This window comes from Mesoplodon densirostris, chromosome 12 (genome assembly GCF_025265405.1).
Source record: "Mesoplodon densirostris isolate mMesDen1 chromosome 12, mMesDen1 primary haplotype, whole genome shotgun sequence".
NCBI classification, from domain to species: Eukaryota; Metazoa; Chordata; class Mammalia; order Artiodactyla; family Ziphiidae; genus Mesoplodon; species Mesoplodon densirostris.
The window spans coordinates 46427016-46445060 of record NC_082672.1 but is presented as its reverse complement, the minus strand read 5'-3'; the positions used below and the strand labels follow the sequence as shown (position 1 = coordinate 46445060).

The window sequence follows — 18045 nt, the reverse complement described above, 5'->3', positions numbered from 1 at the left end:
TGTCTCCTTTTCTCTCTGTTCCCTAATCTCTCTCACTCCCTTGGGACTCCTGTTCCTGTTTGTACAATTATAATTGGAATTCCTGGCTTCCAAAATGGTGTAGTTTCAGCTTTACAATCCAGCAGAAACCTCACCATTGCTTAAACAGTTTTTTACTCTTTGCAGCTTGAACTGTTTCACAAAACCGTATGGTGCCACCAAGCCTCTGGAAGAAATGCAAAGTTTTCATGATGTAAAAGGAATAACTTACAGAAGAGAATCCTAGTGGATCTATTGTGATGAGCTGTAGATTTCTCTACAGGTCAGTTGCCTGTTTGATGACAACAGGAAACATTTTGTAAACAAGGAGGTTTGAAACCTCCAGTGGAGTGTGCTATTAAGGTCGTAGGATTTTTATTTCTACCTAGCTCAATCAGCAGTGGCTGTGACTGTTTTTGTGTTTTGTTTTATGTTTGGTTTTTTTTCAGTGAAATGAAACCTGCCTCTAAAAACATCCTCCTAGGCCAGGCCTCTTGTTTTAGGTATCTGTGAGGAGGCCCCAAGGTTTAAAACAACTCTCAAACTTATTTAACAACGGGAAACTGCAACACTTTTTTTTTCTGCATGTGATGAAGAAATACTTGCTTTCTGAGCTAAAAGTAACAAATTATAAAAGACAGCACAAGTCAAATAGAATCTTAGAATCAACTCTGATATATACTCTTGGTAGCAGCAGCAAAGTTGAAGAAAAATTTGGACTATAAAAGATTATCATTGAAAAATTTCTATTCATTACTTTTAAAAATTTCTCTATGAGTCTAGGAAAAGATTGCTATTTTTCAGTTTCACTGGTGGAATACCTAGGCTGAGTTTTTGAAACGTCAGTGTTCCAGTGGAGCATACTTTGACAGTTACTGGTATAAAACTGTATTAGCTGTAGAGTGCTCTAGGAAGATTTATAATAAAATTAATGATAATGTGTTGATTATGTCCTTGAGTGTAATATTCAAACAGTTTACTCTGACGGTTAACTGAGAGTTGAGTTGAGGCATAGAGAAGTCTGATGCTAAGTTCCTTATGTTTGATTTCCTTCACTGCTTAAAGGAGAGTGATTGACATTTAGACCCAAGACTCTCACTCCAGACTCACTGTGCAGTCAGTGAGAAGCTGGCCTCTCAGCATGTGCTGGTGTCATGCCTGTTCCATGCTGAGAAAACAGCACCAATACTAATTGAAACGGTAGAGATGATTACCAAGGCTGTAGCTTGAGAAGCAACATATACCGACAATGAAAGGCAAAGGGCTATTTATTTAGAAAAGTTCACCATCAAATCACTGGACAGGATGAACAACTCGTGGAGAAAATCAACACTTAGTACAATCAAAAGGGAATCCACTGTTACTTGCTAGGCACTCTCAATGTGAAAAAAACTCCCTTAAACATCTTCCACTGGATAAGCAACCATGATTGTGAAAAATCCATCTTATTTTTTTTTTTTCTGTTGATACCTCTTTCCAAGGTTTTCCGAATTATATTTAAGCATCTGTAAATGCAGAACAGTACAGGCTGTCTGATGTTAGCGAGCACCCAATTTAGCATTAATTTCTTTGGATGGAAATCTGAGCCATATGTTTATGTTAGTAATAGCAACACTACGTAATTTGATCATTCCTGAGCAGGCTGATGTAGTTTCATCTCAAAGAGGGAGTTCTGAGAGTTTGCGGAAGCATCAGCAGCTTTCAGTACAGAGGCTACACAAGTTTTCTAATCTTATTTTATTTAATTTCTCTATTGATCTGACTTTGATTAGAGGTTCATATAAAACTGTGATTCTTCTATGCCTTGATTATATGAAAGTATTTCTTGTCTGTCTCCTAGCACCAGGAGCAACTGCAAGTAAGTTAATTGTTACAAGGTTGTAGCAGAGAAGCACAAGTGCTCTTTGAGGTGGCTGTTATACTAGATTTCCAGATGGTTGAGATATTTTAAAAAATATATCCAACCTTGCTTCATGTCACAAGGGTACAGAAATCCAGTGGAGAAGTGCATCTTTCCAAGTGCTCTCATGTGCACATAAACAGCTTTGACTTTGGGAGCCAGCAAGGGGCACATAAAACAAAATGAGTAAAAAAAAATTGCACATAGAGTAATTTTAATCCATTCCATTTTTTAAATACCACAATAAATTTAATTTTCACAATAAATTAAATAGCCATATTCAGTTTACAAAATAGAATTACTTAGTGTGAAACCAGTATTTACAACTATATACACTATGTACATGACATTTCTCTTTGTTGACATAGAACATGGAAGTAAAAGGACTTGACTTTCCGATGTGTGATTGACATGCTACAAGTGACACCATGGTCCATATGAGAAAACGATAGTGCAAAATCACCACAGGAACTTTGGAACGATGTCAATTTTATGAGATAAGATTTTTTTAAATAATAAGAAAATAGTATTTTCTGTTTTCATGGCATCAATTCAGCATCTGAATTAAAGAGTCAGCTTTCCCTTAGAAAAGAATGCATAACCGAATCCTCTGCTTCCTGAAACTTCACAGCCATTGGTACATTTTCACATGTTAATCTTTTGGCTTAAATCTATGAAAATGGCAGGCGACAAATTCTGACTCAAAGGAAGACAAACTCTTTGAGAATAGCTGAAGTCACTTTCCCCCAGCACCACCACCTCTTCTTTTTGTAAATAGCATAAAAGATGCAACTATGTAGACAGCAAATTGGTTTGTTTTTTGTTTTTGTTTTTGTAAATTTTCAGTAGAAAAAGAGCTGATCTTATATTTGGTCACACACTGCGTATGTACAAGTATACATGGAAAAATGACTTGGACAGTTGTGTCTATAGGAAAAGTGCATATTTTAATCCAGATGAGACATTGTGTGTCCCCAGGCACAACACATAGTGTTGTATGACATTATTTTAGGGCCAGTTCAATGTCCTCCCAGTGATCTGGTAAAATTTTTGATTGAAAGGGTGAAAGAATTTGCGCAATTTGGTAATGACAGAGGGGTCCACCTCTGGATGAATGCGCCCCTTGCTGCCCGCCAGGCACTTATTAAAGATAATGTTAAATCGCAAGCAGTAAAACCCTCTGGTAGCATTGAAATACAAATTGTATTGACTTATCCTCGGGGGAAGATTTAGGAACTTCTCCACGAGTTGAAGTTCTGGCAGGGGTTCCGTAATGAGGCGATCTCCATCGACGATGTGAAATTGCTCAATTGGAAAGTACTTCAACCACCGTTCCAGATGTTTGGTGTAGATGCTGGTTCTTACTGCCTTGTATTTTGTGTTCACTTCGCAGGTATTAGGGTCTATAGCCAGCTTCTCAAACTTGTAATAGGTTTTATTCTTCCTCTCCTTCCCCTCTAGCACCTGAGTGTAATCAGAAATAGCTCTTGTGGTTGGCTCCCTGACAATGATCAACAACTTGATAGACGAGTTCATTTTGTAAATCCTTTCTGGAACTTCCTCCGTGATAAAATATGCTGGGCTCTTTTCAATTGTGATTTGCTGAGGGTAGGAAAAAGGCATCTTTTTCCTATACCACTCAATGCCCTTGGCATAATTCTCATCATTGTCAAAAAAGTGGATTTCTTGAGAGGCTTTGACCACTGCCGGATGGAGGTTCAGCATCTCAAGCAGGGCCCTGGTGCCTCCTTTCCTCACCCCGATGATAATGGCCTTTGGGAGCTGCTGGACCAGGTCATGAAGGCGTACCTGCTCTTTGGAAGAGTTGCCCTTCCGAAACTCGTGCAGCAAGCCACGCTTAAACTGCAGGGCGCGCAGGGGGAATTCAGCCTGACCACGGGCTCCAAATCGGCCTTCGATGGGGCAAATGGGTTGTAGCCTGTAAGCAACAGAGAGATGCTCTAAGGAGCTCACTGCAACTAATTTCTCATTTCTCTGGTTCCCCAGTGAGAGTAAGACTTTAAATGCATAAATAAAACCACTGTTCTCCGCCTACTGCAATCCACAATGAACATATGTTTGGGAAATTTTATTTTAAGCAACTCTGTATTAAATGAAGCACACATAATTGATGGAATATTTTTATTAGTGCTTCTTAAAATTTTTATTCACCAAGCTCTTAATTGACTATAGCGTGTACTGACGTTCACAGTACAAGACAGACAAGTGACACCAACCACACTAATAGCCTTTTAGCAGCCCACCCGTTAACATCATTTAGAAAATACGAAAGACGGAAGATTAGAATCTTCAGTTGGGAGGCTAAAGGGCAGCTAGGAGGCCACGTCTTGTGGGTTTCATGTGGTATTATTTTCTTGCAGCTCAGCTGCACTCATATGACTCTGAAAAATCTTTGAGATATAATCTGAAAAGAGGTCCCAGTCTCTGCCCTCGGCTATTTGCGTCATCAACCTGCAAAATTCCAATCCTGGCACTTGCTGAGCTTTCCATTATATGAGAATTTCTGCTTTTGGCCTTGGGGACAGCTAGAAGAGTACATATTTCTTCTGCTTCTCTTTCTCTTTCTATCTAAAAAGGTCAGGCTTATGTTTTTACTTTGCTGAATATAGGATCAAACCCAATGCCAACAGCAAGTGCTGTATGTCACCTACCACTCCTGGGACCAGAAATCAATAAGACCTTGGCAGTGTCAGAAACCTCAGGTCCTCACTGTCAAGCCCATTTAAATCCGGGACTCAAGCTCATGAAGGAAGCAAAGCAATGGATGGAGCCAGAAAGGAGGATTTCCACTTCAACATGGCCCTAAGCAGTGAAAAAGCACCACTGCTTTTTTTCAGAGAGAAAGTTGTGGTAACAATCACAGTGATCTTAGGCTGGAGTGACTATTTGATTTGCTGTGGCCAATTTATATGGTTGGTAAACTGAATTTCCTTTTGGGTATAGTCTGCAATTGAACTGAATTCATTATAACTTTCCTAAGTTTATCTGAGAAGGTATTTTTGCTTTCTTGTTAAAGGGTATAATATTAGTCAAAATGGCTGTTAAACCAATTCCTCCAAATGAAGCTTCTAGTTGCCCTAATAATTTGGAGTCTATGTTCCCCTCTCTGTGGCAATGAGGCTGTCTCTTGCTTTTTGCAAGAGACCCCACTGTACCTTTCTTACCTTCTGTAATGTTTACAATTAAAGGGAGAAGGGAAAAACCTCAAGGTCATGCCAAGGCATTTTGCAGAACTGAGGGGAAGGGGCTTGGCCTATGCAATGTTTAAACAGCTATCTATCATAACGCTTAAGGAAATATATGAACATATTTTACCTTTTTTGTGGGTTTTTTATGATTCTAAAAACAACTTATGCTCATTGTGGAAAACATAAAAATATGGCATACTATAAAAAACAGGGTTAATCACAGTTAATATTTTAGAGAAACATGAATTTTATTTTCATAAATTTGTTAATAGGATTAATATGTTACAGCTCTAAATGGAAGATATGTGAGGAGCAACACGTACATAGTCAAAGTATGTTTTCAATTGTGACGTTGATTGGGATGTCACAAATTCATCTTTTAGCTCTTGCTGGGCTCTGGTTGAGAATTAAACCCTAATCCCTTAAGGCATCCATTGAATGGAATGGATGGACTTCTCTCCCAGGCATCTTGAATGATGCTGTCTTTGGGAGAACTGAGGAAACAGTCAATCAAATCCTTTCCTGTAGGACTTGATTCTCTCACAGAACCCAGGCTAAGAGAGGCTGAAACAGTGTCTGCCCTGTCTGAGCTCGAAAGGAATTTCTCTACTTCTAGAAAAGATCATTTTCCTTCTTTCCTTTATTTACCTTCTACCATGGGAGCTCATTCCCTGCAGAACAATTGCTTTTTGGACTCCCTAACTCAAGATAGGAAAAAATATCATATTATTTCCACTCCCTGAAGAGTAGGCATGGACCCCAGACTAAAAAACATGAAATTTTAGGATTGGAAGGGACAGTAGAAGTAATTGAGCTCAGCCTCCCACCCAGAGAGCAGGGTCTTCAGTTTCTAAAGGACAGGTCTGTGTCAACATGTGTCAATTTCAGACGATCTGCTCGAACTCTCAAGTGAGAGGTTTTGAGAAAGCCCCCCAAGCAATCCAATTCCTTATAAAAGCTACCCCATTAGAGACTAGAGACCAGGTTAAAAATGAAGAGAGTTATCAACTAAATAACTAATATGTTAATGATTGTTAGATCAATTACTCAATAAAGCAAATGATTAGAAGCAAACTAAAGGTATTGGGAAGAACTTGATATAAAAGTTCCATTATGGACATAGGACAATGGTACCACCTCAAGGCTCTTCACTGATAACAAGTCCTACTTTAGGGAACTAATCGGAGTCAGTGATAAGCTCTGGGTTATACCGTTTCCCATAGTGAGTAGGAAGTTTACTTAGGAATTTTGAATTGAAAAGCATCAAAGGGGTTCATTTTATCAGTCAAAATTAATACTGGCTGAAGGAAAGCAAAGACCACTGTTATATTATTTGTTAACTATTTCTGTGATAAGATCTATAGATTAGAAAAGAAAAACTGTAAGGAAGATATTTTTATTTTAATGTGTGGCTACACTTTTATAGAAAATGGGAATTGAATTCATGGGGAACATACATCAGTCTTTCAAGAGCAAGAATTAATTTTAAAGGGCAAAAAAGGAAGCTTCAAATTTCAGAAATTAACTTCTCTACCCTTTCCAATCATACCGGATGTGGGACAGTCCAGTGGCATTCAATCTGAAGCCAGCTGACACTGCTGGACTTCTGCAGGTCTAGTACCTCTCAACTGTTGGCTTATTTAGAGCCAAACCCTAGCTCTGTAAATTTCCTCTCTGTGAATTTTCCATTGCTTTCTGGGCCATTACTCTGAGTGACAGACTCCTTGTCTGGTATGTTCAGCTCCTGGAAAGCAGAGCTAATTAACATAGTTAAAACTCCCCAAGCCTGCAGCCATCTTTCCAGGGCAATGGATTCCAAACCCAATGAGCTCCTTTACAGGCTCATACATAAGTTTAACTCTCTTGGTAGCACATTAATTGCCCACTTATAAATTTCAAAATGTAGATACATAAATACATCATCATTATTTTGCTACGGCTAGAGGTCAACAACCAGATGCACACAGAGCTATAGTAAATGACATTTTTACTGTACATGGCTTTATCCCTTCTCTGAAAGCAAATAACACACACAGAATACAAATGGATCTTGATGAACACCTTGGTTTGAGCAACTTGGATCTCTTTCTTTTAAAGGCACAATAAATCAAAATCAATACTGCAGAAAAACATGCTTCTTGGGAATCTTGAAGGAGGAAAACAAATGGGTAGATTTAAAATTATGTCCTAAGGAAGTTAAATCAAGAGACATTTAAAGTCACACAGGCATAAGTATGTGTTTAATCACTTACCTATCCAAGCTCCCAACTCTGGCGACTAGATACAGGAGACTCCCAACGGCAAGGCTTCCCAGCACCAGGAGCTTCTGTCTCAGCCATGCCTGCTGTTTGAATAGCATGGCCCTCCATCAACCTTCAGGACTTCTGCAGCCTGAGAGATGGGGATAGAAGGGGACTCATCAGCAGTCATCTCTTACTGGCTCTGTTGATTGTTACAAAGCCAAGCAGGGGTGGGAATACAGGGGATAAAGTGATGTCACACAAAGAACAGATGACAAACCAGCCTTGACAGCATTCATGGACAACAGCTATTTAGCAAAACTTACCTACCTTTCCCTGCTCTGTGTTATAAGATCAAATACTAAACCAGAGGGAAGACACTAACTAGACAGAACTTGCTGGGCAACTGTCAAAGTACACTAAAATGCATATATAATTTTAAATGCATACATAAATGCATATATATATGTAAATATATATGTGTTTTTGTTGTTAATCATTCAAAGAATACTGATAAAATGAGCAACTGAGCAACCTGAGGTTTAGCAGCAGGGCAACCAGTAAACTAAAGGTTCTACTTCAGTATAATGGGATGAAGGTACAACTGAAATCCCCCTTCAGTAAGTTAGTATTTGGGGCATAACAATGACATACTTTACTGATATGTTTTTTGTTTCGTTTTGTTCTAGTTGTGAACGGAGGAAGGGGGTAAGATCAAAAGCTATGTCTTTACTTACTGAGGTCATCAGTGGTAGCTATGAGGATCTCAAATGTTTGGGGACAGTGGCTCTCAGTAACCTGATGTTTCCCTTCATCTCCTCTGCCCAGGCCTGGATTGGACTGACTGATTCTGAAAACATGCTCAGACTAGATGCCCTGCTATGTGACCCCCTCCTGGCTCTCAGTGAATTTAAACAGGGTTGGTGTTATGGGCCTCACTCTAACATCAAGACAGAAGTTTACCCGGAAGCTTTGTACTCTTATACCTGAAATAAGGCCAGCTGAGGAGTGTAAGGCTTTACTAGTGCTGTTATTAAATTTTGGGAAAAAATGCAAGCTTCCAATTCAGTCTCTCTTATTAAATATAAATCCAATCCCCCTTTCAAGATAAGATTGTTTGCTTCACATTCGAAGTCAAAATGGTAACCCCAGAAGAGGGACAACAGCAATGGGTCGTGGTTAGAGATTGTTTTGATGCAATAGTCTCTCCCTATTTGCTAAGTGAAGATTTTCTCTGTACAAAAAAGGATTATACGGGAGTTGAGGAAGATGGCGGAAGGGTGAGACGTGGAGATCACCTTCCTCCCCACAGATACATCAGAAATATATCTACACATGGAACTGCTCCTATAGAACACCCACTGGACGCTGGCAGAAGACCTCAGACCTCCCAAAAGGTTCAGCATGTTTCCCAAATGTTAGATCATCAAATAAAACAATGCCATAAAAAAAAGGATTATACTAGGATTGATGGGTTGATTCATTCATTCATCAGGAAATACTGAGCACTGATAGCATTTCCAGTTATTCTACTAGGTTTATAGGGGATCCCAGAAAAGCTCCTTAAAGAGTTTTAGCCCTTGGAAAACTGATGATGTGATTAGAGAATCATGAAACAATCAGAGAACACCACCTCATTCATGATAATGCATGAATAACTGTTGGGAAAAGAAAATGAAGGAGATGGTCAGGTATGGGGGCTCGATGGGAATGCTGTTTGGTGGTATGTAGTATACGATTTGCTGAGGAGGCTGTAGGAGGTCCTCCCAAAAGGGAGAGAGAAGAGCAGCATTCACCCAACACACAGCCCACAAATATTTATGGAACGTGACTTAGGTTTTAGATTCTGTACCGGGTGCCCCAGAGATAGTGGCCAACATGGGAGGCTATAGTCTCATGGAGAAGACAGAAACTAAACCGGTAAATGTAGGATTCACATGTACCTACAAATTGTAATAACAGAGGAAAAGTACAGGATGCAGTGAGAAAGAATACAGGAGGAAGCTACTTCCGTCCTTCCTGAAGAAGTGACATTTGGGCTTATGCCTGGAGCACAAGGACCAAGGAGGGCTGGAGGAGGGCAAGGTGGGTTTCAGCCAGACTAACCAGTGTGTGCAAAAGTGCTGCGCAGGGAAAAAGCTTGGCTAGTTTGAGAAGTGAAGGAAGGCTGGTGTGGTTGGACACAGGGATTTAGCGGAGAAGAGAGGGCTAAGAGCAAAAGCAAAGAAGAGGCAATAAGAAAGGTCTTTGTAGGGACTGGGTGAGGGTGGGGTTCTAGCTTAGCATGGCCTGCCTTGTGTGTAGATAAAATGGGGAAGAAAAGAGGGAGAGAAAAGAAGGTTTGATGAGACCGACTGTGACAAGGACATTATCCAGGTGATATTTCAGGAAATTGTCAGAAAAATCCTACTAGGAAGATACAGTTATTTCCATTTCAAAAACAGGTAAAGTGAAGCTCAGACAATTTTCTCTAACTTGCCTGCGATCACACAACTTGCAGGTAATGTGGAGGCAAAGGTAGTAACTTATGTAGCATGACTCAGGGCTTCACTGAAAGAATCAATCTTCTCCTGTCTCTGGGTTGATGTCTGAAGTCCTCAGAGCCACCTACCTTCAGCACAGGGCTCTGATCCCTGCTGAAATGCAAATACTGCAGCAAGATGTGGAACAGGGTGGCAGAAAGAAACCTGTGTTCAAGTCCCCTATTGAAATTCTCCCCTTAGTGATCTTGCAGTTGCTGTTTAGATTCTCTGAACCTTTTTTCCTTCTCTATAAAATGGGGACAATCTCTAACTTCCCCACTCCATAGGGCTATAATGAGAATGAAGTAAGAGTTCTACAAGTGACATCACTACACAAAGGCTTATTAATATGCCAGGCTTACATAAGGGATTATGTGTCATTATATCTTAGTGTAAATGAATTTAATGTGTGCTCGCAAACAGTATGAGAGAGTAAAAGCTAGGATGTGGTTGAAGAGGGCCAGCTACAAATGGGAGAGATGGGAAAAGCAAAGGTAAAAATGTGCTTGCCCGTGGCCTCAATGAGGGTCACCGGCCTCATACAGAGGAGCAACTTGGAGGGAGGCTGGGGGTCACCTGGCCTCCTCTGCTACCTAAATGTAGCACCCACGCTCCCCATTCAAAACTATACCGCATGATGCTTAGTCTGCTTTCACCAGCTCCCTGATCCACCTGTCTGTCTGCAGCTACAGCTCAGCCATTCTTCAAGGTCTGGGCCATGTCCCAGTTCCTCTAGGAAGGGCTCTCCAGCTGATGCCCTAGTCCATGGTCCACTCCCTCCTCTCCTGAATTCTTGTTCTTGTAGTTAGAACCACAGTTAGGAATCCAGTGTTCAGAAGTGTTGCATTAGCGTTAGCTGCTGTCTTCTGCGTGTTCCATCACACCTCCTAGCAATGGGCTAAGCCCGCTGACTGACTGAGAAATCCGAGAAGACTAACTGAAAGGCAGTCTGCCTGGAATCTGTCTGCTTTGCTCCACAGGCTGGTGGTTCCCCATGTTGAATTTGCAGAGTCCTTAGAAAACACACACCTGCCCCCCCCACTCAGAGATTCCAACTCAACAGGTCTGTATTAATCTTGTGTCTGTATTTTTACAGTGGAGGGAATGACGCACAAAACTCCAAATCGTTTTCTATTATCTCTTTTCTCTTTGGTCCCCACGGTCAGTAAACTCTCCTTAATTTCTTCTCTCCTTGTCCTGTCCAGGCACTTAGTGCCTCCCTTGTTTCTTAACACTTGGGTGTGTCTCTGTGTTCATTTCCTATGGTCCAGACAGTCTGATAAATCTTCCTAACACAACTTATTTTGTCAGTCATCTGTTTTCAGTTGTTCACTAGATCAAGTCCAGTCTCTTCCCCTTGCCAGCCCAGGCCCTTCCTTCTGAGGTCCCAGCTTGGGCAGTTGGCTTCCTCCCTCTTATTACTCACCAACACCAGCCCCATGCCTGTCAGGTCGGCCTCTTCATGGCTCCCCATACCCCTGCGATCTCAGCTCTATGCTCTTGTCAGTTTCCTCACTGGCCTGGAATGTCTTTCCTATGTTTCCTCCTTTAATACTCCCAGATTCCACTGATATCTTCCTGGGGAGGGTGGTCCTGGTGGAGGTGGAATTTGGGGGGGGGGAGGAAATTCCAACACTCTTTCCGTTGGTAGGTAGTAATGGGTCAGGTCCCTTGTGTAGATAATTATGGGACCAAAGGGTCATAGCTGGGTTTAGGGATAAAACTTGGGAGACATTTACCTGCATGGGGTGAGTGAAGCTATGAAGCCATCTCACAGCTGAACTCTGCTTGAGTGAGCAGGCAGGAAAGAGACGAAAAAAGCGATTAAGGGGGCTTCCCTGGTGGTGCAGTGGTTGAGAATCTGCCTGCTAATGCAGGGGACACAGGTTCGAGCCCTGGTCTGAGAGGATCCCACATGCCGCAGAGCGACTGGGCCCGTGAGCCACAACTACTGAGCCTGCACGTCTGGAGCCTGTGCTCCGCAACAGGAGAGACCGCGACAGCGAGAGGCCCGCGCACCGCGATGAAGAGTGGCCCCCGCTCGCCGCAACTAGAGAAAGCCCTCGCACAGAAATGAAGACCCAACACAGCCAAAAATAAATAAATTAATTAATAAACTCCTACCCCCAACATCTTCTTTAAAAAAAAAAAAACTGACTAAGGATGTGAAGGCTGCTGGGGAAGTAGCCCAAGATTTAGGAGAATATCATGGCAAAGTTCTCCAGTTCTCTATTGCAACGCACATATCATCCGGTAAACATTAGATTATTAAACCTGACTGAATATGGGGTCATTACTTCTTCTACTGCCACTGGATGTCGCTCAGTCTCGAAGTCTCCAATGCTCCACCCACAGACTCTTCCTTTGTGAGGAGCCCAGTTATCACCATGAAGGTTTTCCTCTGTGGGATAAGTTGCTGCTGCCGGCCCAGCTTCTTTACGTCTGAGATGACTTAAATACACCCACTGGGGTTTTCTCTCTTTGGGAGTCCTGATTTCTCCAGCCTTTTGTTTGCAGGGCTGGCCTAGCTCTTTACACTGCCTCGTCCACTAATGGAAGGTCCATTATGCCCTCCAAAGCATCTTTTTGCCCACTATGACACTGAGGAAAACTAAGCTTTCTTTAATTTATGTGAGACCTCAACTAATATGAACAAGTTGTACAGGGTGAAGTACAAAGACCATTGGATTGGGAGTCAAAGCCCTTGAGTCACATTTTTGTTTAGTTTTGTAACTGAAAGTTTCTGAGTTTTGGTATCCTCACCTGTAAAATGAAGATAATAATGTCTGTCTCACAGGGGTGTTATGACAGGAGCCTTGAGTAAGATACTGTGGGATAGAACTTTACATTTGGGCACTTCACAAAAATGAAGCAGAATTACTATCTTCGGGAGGGTAATACTTTAACAAGAAAAGAATAAAATAAATGCAGTTCTCATTAATAGTGTAAGTGGATTGCAAAACACTAAGTCCACTTTTATATAAATAACTTTCAATGGAAATTCCTGTTAAACATTAAAATGCTAACACACACTATAATTGCTGTTCAAAGCAAGATGGCACAATTACAAACAAACAAAAAGTTAACACTTATCTTAAGTCGAAATCTCTTGGAATTTTTGAGAAGTGAGGGGGGCCAAGGTTGCAGTTTCTAATGAGGCTCTCTAGGACACAGGAAGTGAAATCTCATCCTGCTTTGTAATCACTCAGACCATGTGCTAAGAGATAGTATTAGAGCAGCCGCAGAATAAACCTTGCTCAAGGAAAACCAAAGGTGGACTTCCCTGGTGGCACAGTGGTTAAGAATCCGCCTGCCAATGCAGGGGACACAGGTTCGAGCCCTGGTCCAGGAAAATCCCACATGCCGCGGAGCAACTAAGCCCGTGCACCACAACTACTAAGCCCGCGTGCCACAGCTACTGAACCCACATGCCACAACTACTGAAGCCCGTGTGCCTAGAGCCTGTGTTCCGCAACAAGAGAAGCCACCGCAGTGAGAAGTCCACGCACCACAACAAAGAGTAGCCCCCTCTTGCCGCAGCTAGAGAAAGCCCACATGCAGCAACGAAGACCCAATGCAGCCCAAAATAAATAAATAAATTTATTTTTTAAAAAAGGAAAACCAAACGTACTTGGCAAATTTAAGATTCAAGATGCCTCTTTGGTTTTCTATGACATCACAAAGTGCTCAAGCATCTGCCACAATGGAGTCTTAAAAGCTGGGAGTTGCAGGTCTTGGTCTAGGAGTACAAGTCACAGAGAAGCCATACCATCTAACCCTTACAGACAATGCTATTAAACCGGGGAGAAGGTTAGCTGCTTCTCCAACCCCAAAGTCCCTTCCCTTTAGCTATGCCAGCTTTAATGGATAGTTTAATAATCTTTCATCAGAGCAGTCATACTGGTAATAGGCAATTTATGTAAAATTAAAGGTTTAAAAAATTTATTATTTCTTTTTATTAAAAAAAAGTTAAAGACCTACAGTGACATTTAAGCCCTCCTTTATCTCCAGTTTTTAATCTCCCAGTCTCTTTCATTTTGTGTGCCAAGAACAGCACAATTATAGTTTCTCCAGACTATGAAAGCTTTAATAGACACGGTATCTTAGCTGAACAAAGCCGAGTATCTAAATAACAGAGTATGTGGCCAGAAACGACAAATTGTACAGACATCTGGCTGTTTCTCCAAAGCAGCACTAAGTAAAGAAAGAAATGATTCCCAAGCTGACACAAAGAAATAAGGGAATTCAAAAATAATAATAATAAAGATATGTTCAAGTGCTCTTCAAAGGCTTGTAGACATGGTTGCTGCAAGCCCCTGGTACCAGTAAAAATGATAACAGAAACAACATCAGCAAAGTTCATTAAAAACAACTGAACTTATATAGCAGAATTATTCCAAGGAAATCACAACAGTCTGTTGAATATTAGCTCATTTATCCTGGGCAACAGCCTTGTGGGGTGGACAGGAACCACATTTATTGAGCCCTAGTCTCTCTGTCACTTTCTTTCACATTTATTATCTCACATAATACAACAGACCTGTGAGGTATTATCCGTTTTATTATTTTTTCTGATGGAAACTGAAGAACAGAGAGATGAACAGATTATTTACCCAAGGGCATGTGGCTGGTAAATGCAGGAGGATTTAAATTCAGAATTATCTGACCCCAAAGAACATGGCCCCTTGATTGCAATGTCACTCCCTGAGCTTTGGATGCTCACCTGAGAGGTGCTTTTTTTTTTTTTTTTTTTGATTAAATTTTTCTTTCAGTTTTATTGAGATGTAATTGACATAGAGCACGGTATAAGTTTAAGGTGTACAGCATAATGATCTCACTTACATGCATCATGAAATGATTATCACAGCAATTTTAGCGAACATCCTTCATCTCACACAGATACAAAGAAAAAGAAAAAAATCTTTTTCCTTGTTATGAGAACTCTTAACAACTTTTATATATAATGTAGGACAGTATTAATGATATTTATCATGTTGTACATTACACCCCTAGTACTTACTTATAAGTGGAAGTTTGTACCTTTTGACTACCTTCATACAATTCCCACCCACTACACCCAACCCCTGCTTCTGGTAACCATAATCTGATCTCTTTTTCTATGAGGTTGTGTATTTGTTTTTTGAAGTACAATTGACCTACAACACTATGTCGTTCCTAATGCATAACGTAGTGATTTGATATTTCTATACATTTAGAAATGATCACCACTGGGAGACTCTTAATAAATACTTGCTTATTGACTGATGCGAGCAGACAAAGCCACTTCAACTCTCCTCAAATTTCCTTCCATTAAACCTTGCAGTAGAAGATGAGGAGGTGAAAAGAAAGAGTAAAAGAGGGAAACATTTTTATGGAGGGGTAAATAAAAAGGGCTATTTGGGTGGTTTGAACCCAATAAAAGGAAGGGAAAATATTAATAAGTAATAATAATGATAATGAAAATAATAATGAAAGGTAATGTCTTTATAGGTTATAATGTATTTTTCATATTCACTATACTGCTTATGATTAAAACCAACCAGAATCATGGGTACTCCACTTGTCTTCCCCAAAATTCAAGAACTGACTCTCCTTTTGAAAGATTTTTTTGGTAGAGGATCAAAGTAACATTGGTTTTGACTGCCACTTGATTCAGATTCTTATGTCCTGATCTCAGTAAGATCTTGGTTAAATCCATTTATTGCCTTTTCATTATCACCCTGTCTCATTTTACCTCCCCCCAGCTCTCCTCCTCAGTATCTCAATGAATAGCTTCCCATCTGCTGACGGGGGTTGCCCAACCCAGAAACCTTGGAATCCAGTCATCCTTGGCTCCACCCGGCCAGTAAAATTCTATCTCCAAAGTACTATTAGACTCTACCTAGTTCTCTGCACTGTCATTTGTGAGTGCCTTGGTTCAGGCCACACTCTCTTTCCCTCAGATTTTATGGGCTCCTAACTGGCCTCCCCACTGTTAGTTTTGTTTTTGCCTCAGTTTATTCTCCACACTGATGACAGAGTGGTCTTTCCAAACAGAAATCTGATCCTGTTGCCTTCAGGTTTAATACTCTTTAATGGGACCCTATTATCCACAGGGTTTTAAAAGGCCTTTTACTTCTTTCCACCGCAATTCCTCATTACCACCACCCCTCCCCCAGCACGTTCATGTACAAACTTCAGTAGACAGAACAACTTGCAGTTCTTTTGAATAGGTCATGGTCAGTTTTGCATCAGGGCCTTTCTATTGATACATAAAGTTTCCAGAGCCTAAAAACAATAACTCTGTGCCTCATCTATTGGGTCTGGGGCATCAATAGATGGTGTCCCCGTAGGATACTAATAGCTTGCCCCAAAGAACTTCTGTGAGTAGGAAATGAGCATGTAAAGTAATTAGAACACTGTTTGACACATCGTAATACTCAATAAACATTAGCCACATCTACTAATGCTGACTTCTCTCCAGGCCTTGGACTAATTCCTATCTTTTAGATTTTAGGCTCCTTGGGAAAGTCTTTCACATAAGGTTGGCTTACATGTTCCTTCTATGTGTCAGCACAGCATCATTTAATTCTACTGAAACCAAATTGTAATTGCCTGTGTACTGTGTGTCCCTCTAACTAGAATGTAACTTCCATGAGATTATGGACTGTGCCGTGTTCGTTACTGTATCACCAGCATTTAGGGTCTCATACTCAGTAAATAATTGCTGAATAATTGAATCAGCTAGATGAAATGAACTTTGACTATCCTAATAGCTATGGTATCTGGATACCACATCTCTTTAAGCAGGTAAAAGTACTTTATCTTTGTTTAGTACTTTGCAGGCTTACAGAGTGCTATATGTGTATAATAACCTCATTAATATATAACCTAATTTCCCCACCCTTTTTCTTTTTTAGAGATTTTTTTTTGATGCGGACCACTTTTTAATAAAAGTCTTTATTGAGTTTGCTACAATATTGCTTCTGTTTTATGTGGTTTTTTTTGGCTGGGAGACATGTGGGATCTTAGCTCCCTGACCAGGGATTGTACCCGCACCCCCTGCATTGGAAGAAGAAGTCTCAATCACTGGACCGCCAGGGATGTCCCTCCCCACCTTTGTATTTTGAAAAATTTGAATGATTACATATCCTTCATCTAGATTTACCGATTGTTAAATTTTGACATCTTTGCTTTATCTTTCTCTATATAAACATATATTATTTTTACCAAACCATTTAAGAATAAGTAGCAGATTATCAACATTTCAGCGTGTTAGAAGACCCACACCTGATCCCCACAAAGTCCTGTGATATAAGTGGGGCAGTGGGCATTCTTTTTTTTTTCTTTATAACAAATTTAATCAGTTATACATATACATATGTTCCCATATCCCCTCCCTTTTGCGTCTCCCTCTCACCCTCCCTATCCCACCCCTCCAGGCGGTCACAAAGCACCGAGCTCATCTCCCTGTGCTATGCGGCTGCTTCCCACTAGCTATCTACCTTACGTTTGGTAGTGTATATATGTCCATGCCGCTCTTTCGCTTTGTCACAGCTTACCCTTCCCCCTCCCCATATCCTCAAGTCCATTCTTTAGTAGGTCTGTGTCTTTATTCCAGTCTTACCCCTAGGTTCTTCATGACCTTTTTTTTCTTAAATTCCATATATGTGTCAGCATACAGTATTTGTCTTTCTCTTTCTGACTTACTTCACTCTGTATGACAAACTCTAGGTCCATCCACCTCATTACAAATAGCTCAATTTCGTTTCTTTTTATGGCTGAGTAATATTCCATTGTATATATGTGCCACATCTTCTTTATCCATTCATCCGATGATGGACACTTAGGTTGTTTCCATCTCCGGGCTATTGTAAATAGGGCTGCTATGAACATTTTGGTACATGACTCTTTTTGAATTATGGTTTTCTCAGGGTATATGCCCAGTAGTGGGATTGCTGGGTCATATGGTAGTTCTATTTGTAGTTTTTTAAGGAACCTCCATACTGTTCTCCATAGTGGCTGTACCAATTCACATTCCCACCAGCAGTGCAAGAGTGTTGTTCCCTTTTCTCCACACCCTCTCCAGCATTTATTGTTTCTAGATTTTTGGATGATGGCCATTCTGACTGGTGTGAGATGATATCTCATTGTAGTTTTGATTTGCATTTCTCTAA

The 18045-nt window shown here is 40.7% G+C and overlaps 1 protein-coding gene across 8 annotated transcripts in view; it reads right to left on the bottom strand.

Annotated features, from left to right (window-relative positions):
- Positions 1-2145: 2145 nt before the first annotated feature.
- HS3ST5 (heparan sulfate-glucosamine 3-sulfotransferase 5) overlaps positions 2146-18045 on the bottom strand; it is a 282552-nt gene continuing 266652 nt past the window's right edge. For all 8 annotated transcript variants that reach the window (XM_060114783.1, XM_060114782.1, XM_060114784.1 and 5 more), the window contains 2 exons: positions 7380-7518; positions 2146-3857 (listed from right to left, as the gene is read on the bottom strand). In XM_060114783.1, the coding sequence (XP_059970766.1) occupies positions 2927-3857; positions 7380-7486 (1038 nt within the window). In that variant the 5' untranslated portion in view covers positions 7487-7518 and the 3' untranslated portion in view covers positions 2146-2926. The remainder of the gene's footprint in view (positions 3858-7379; positions 7519-18045) is intronic.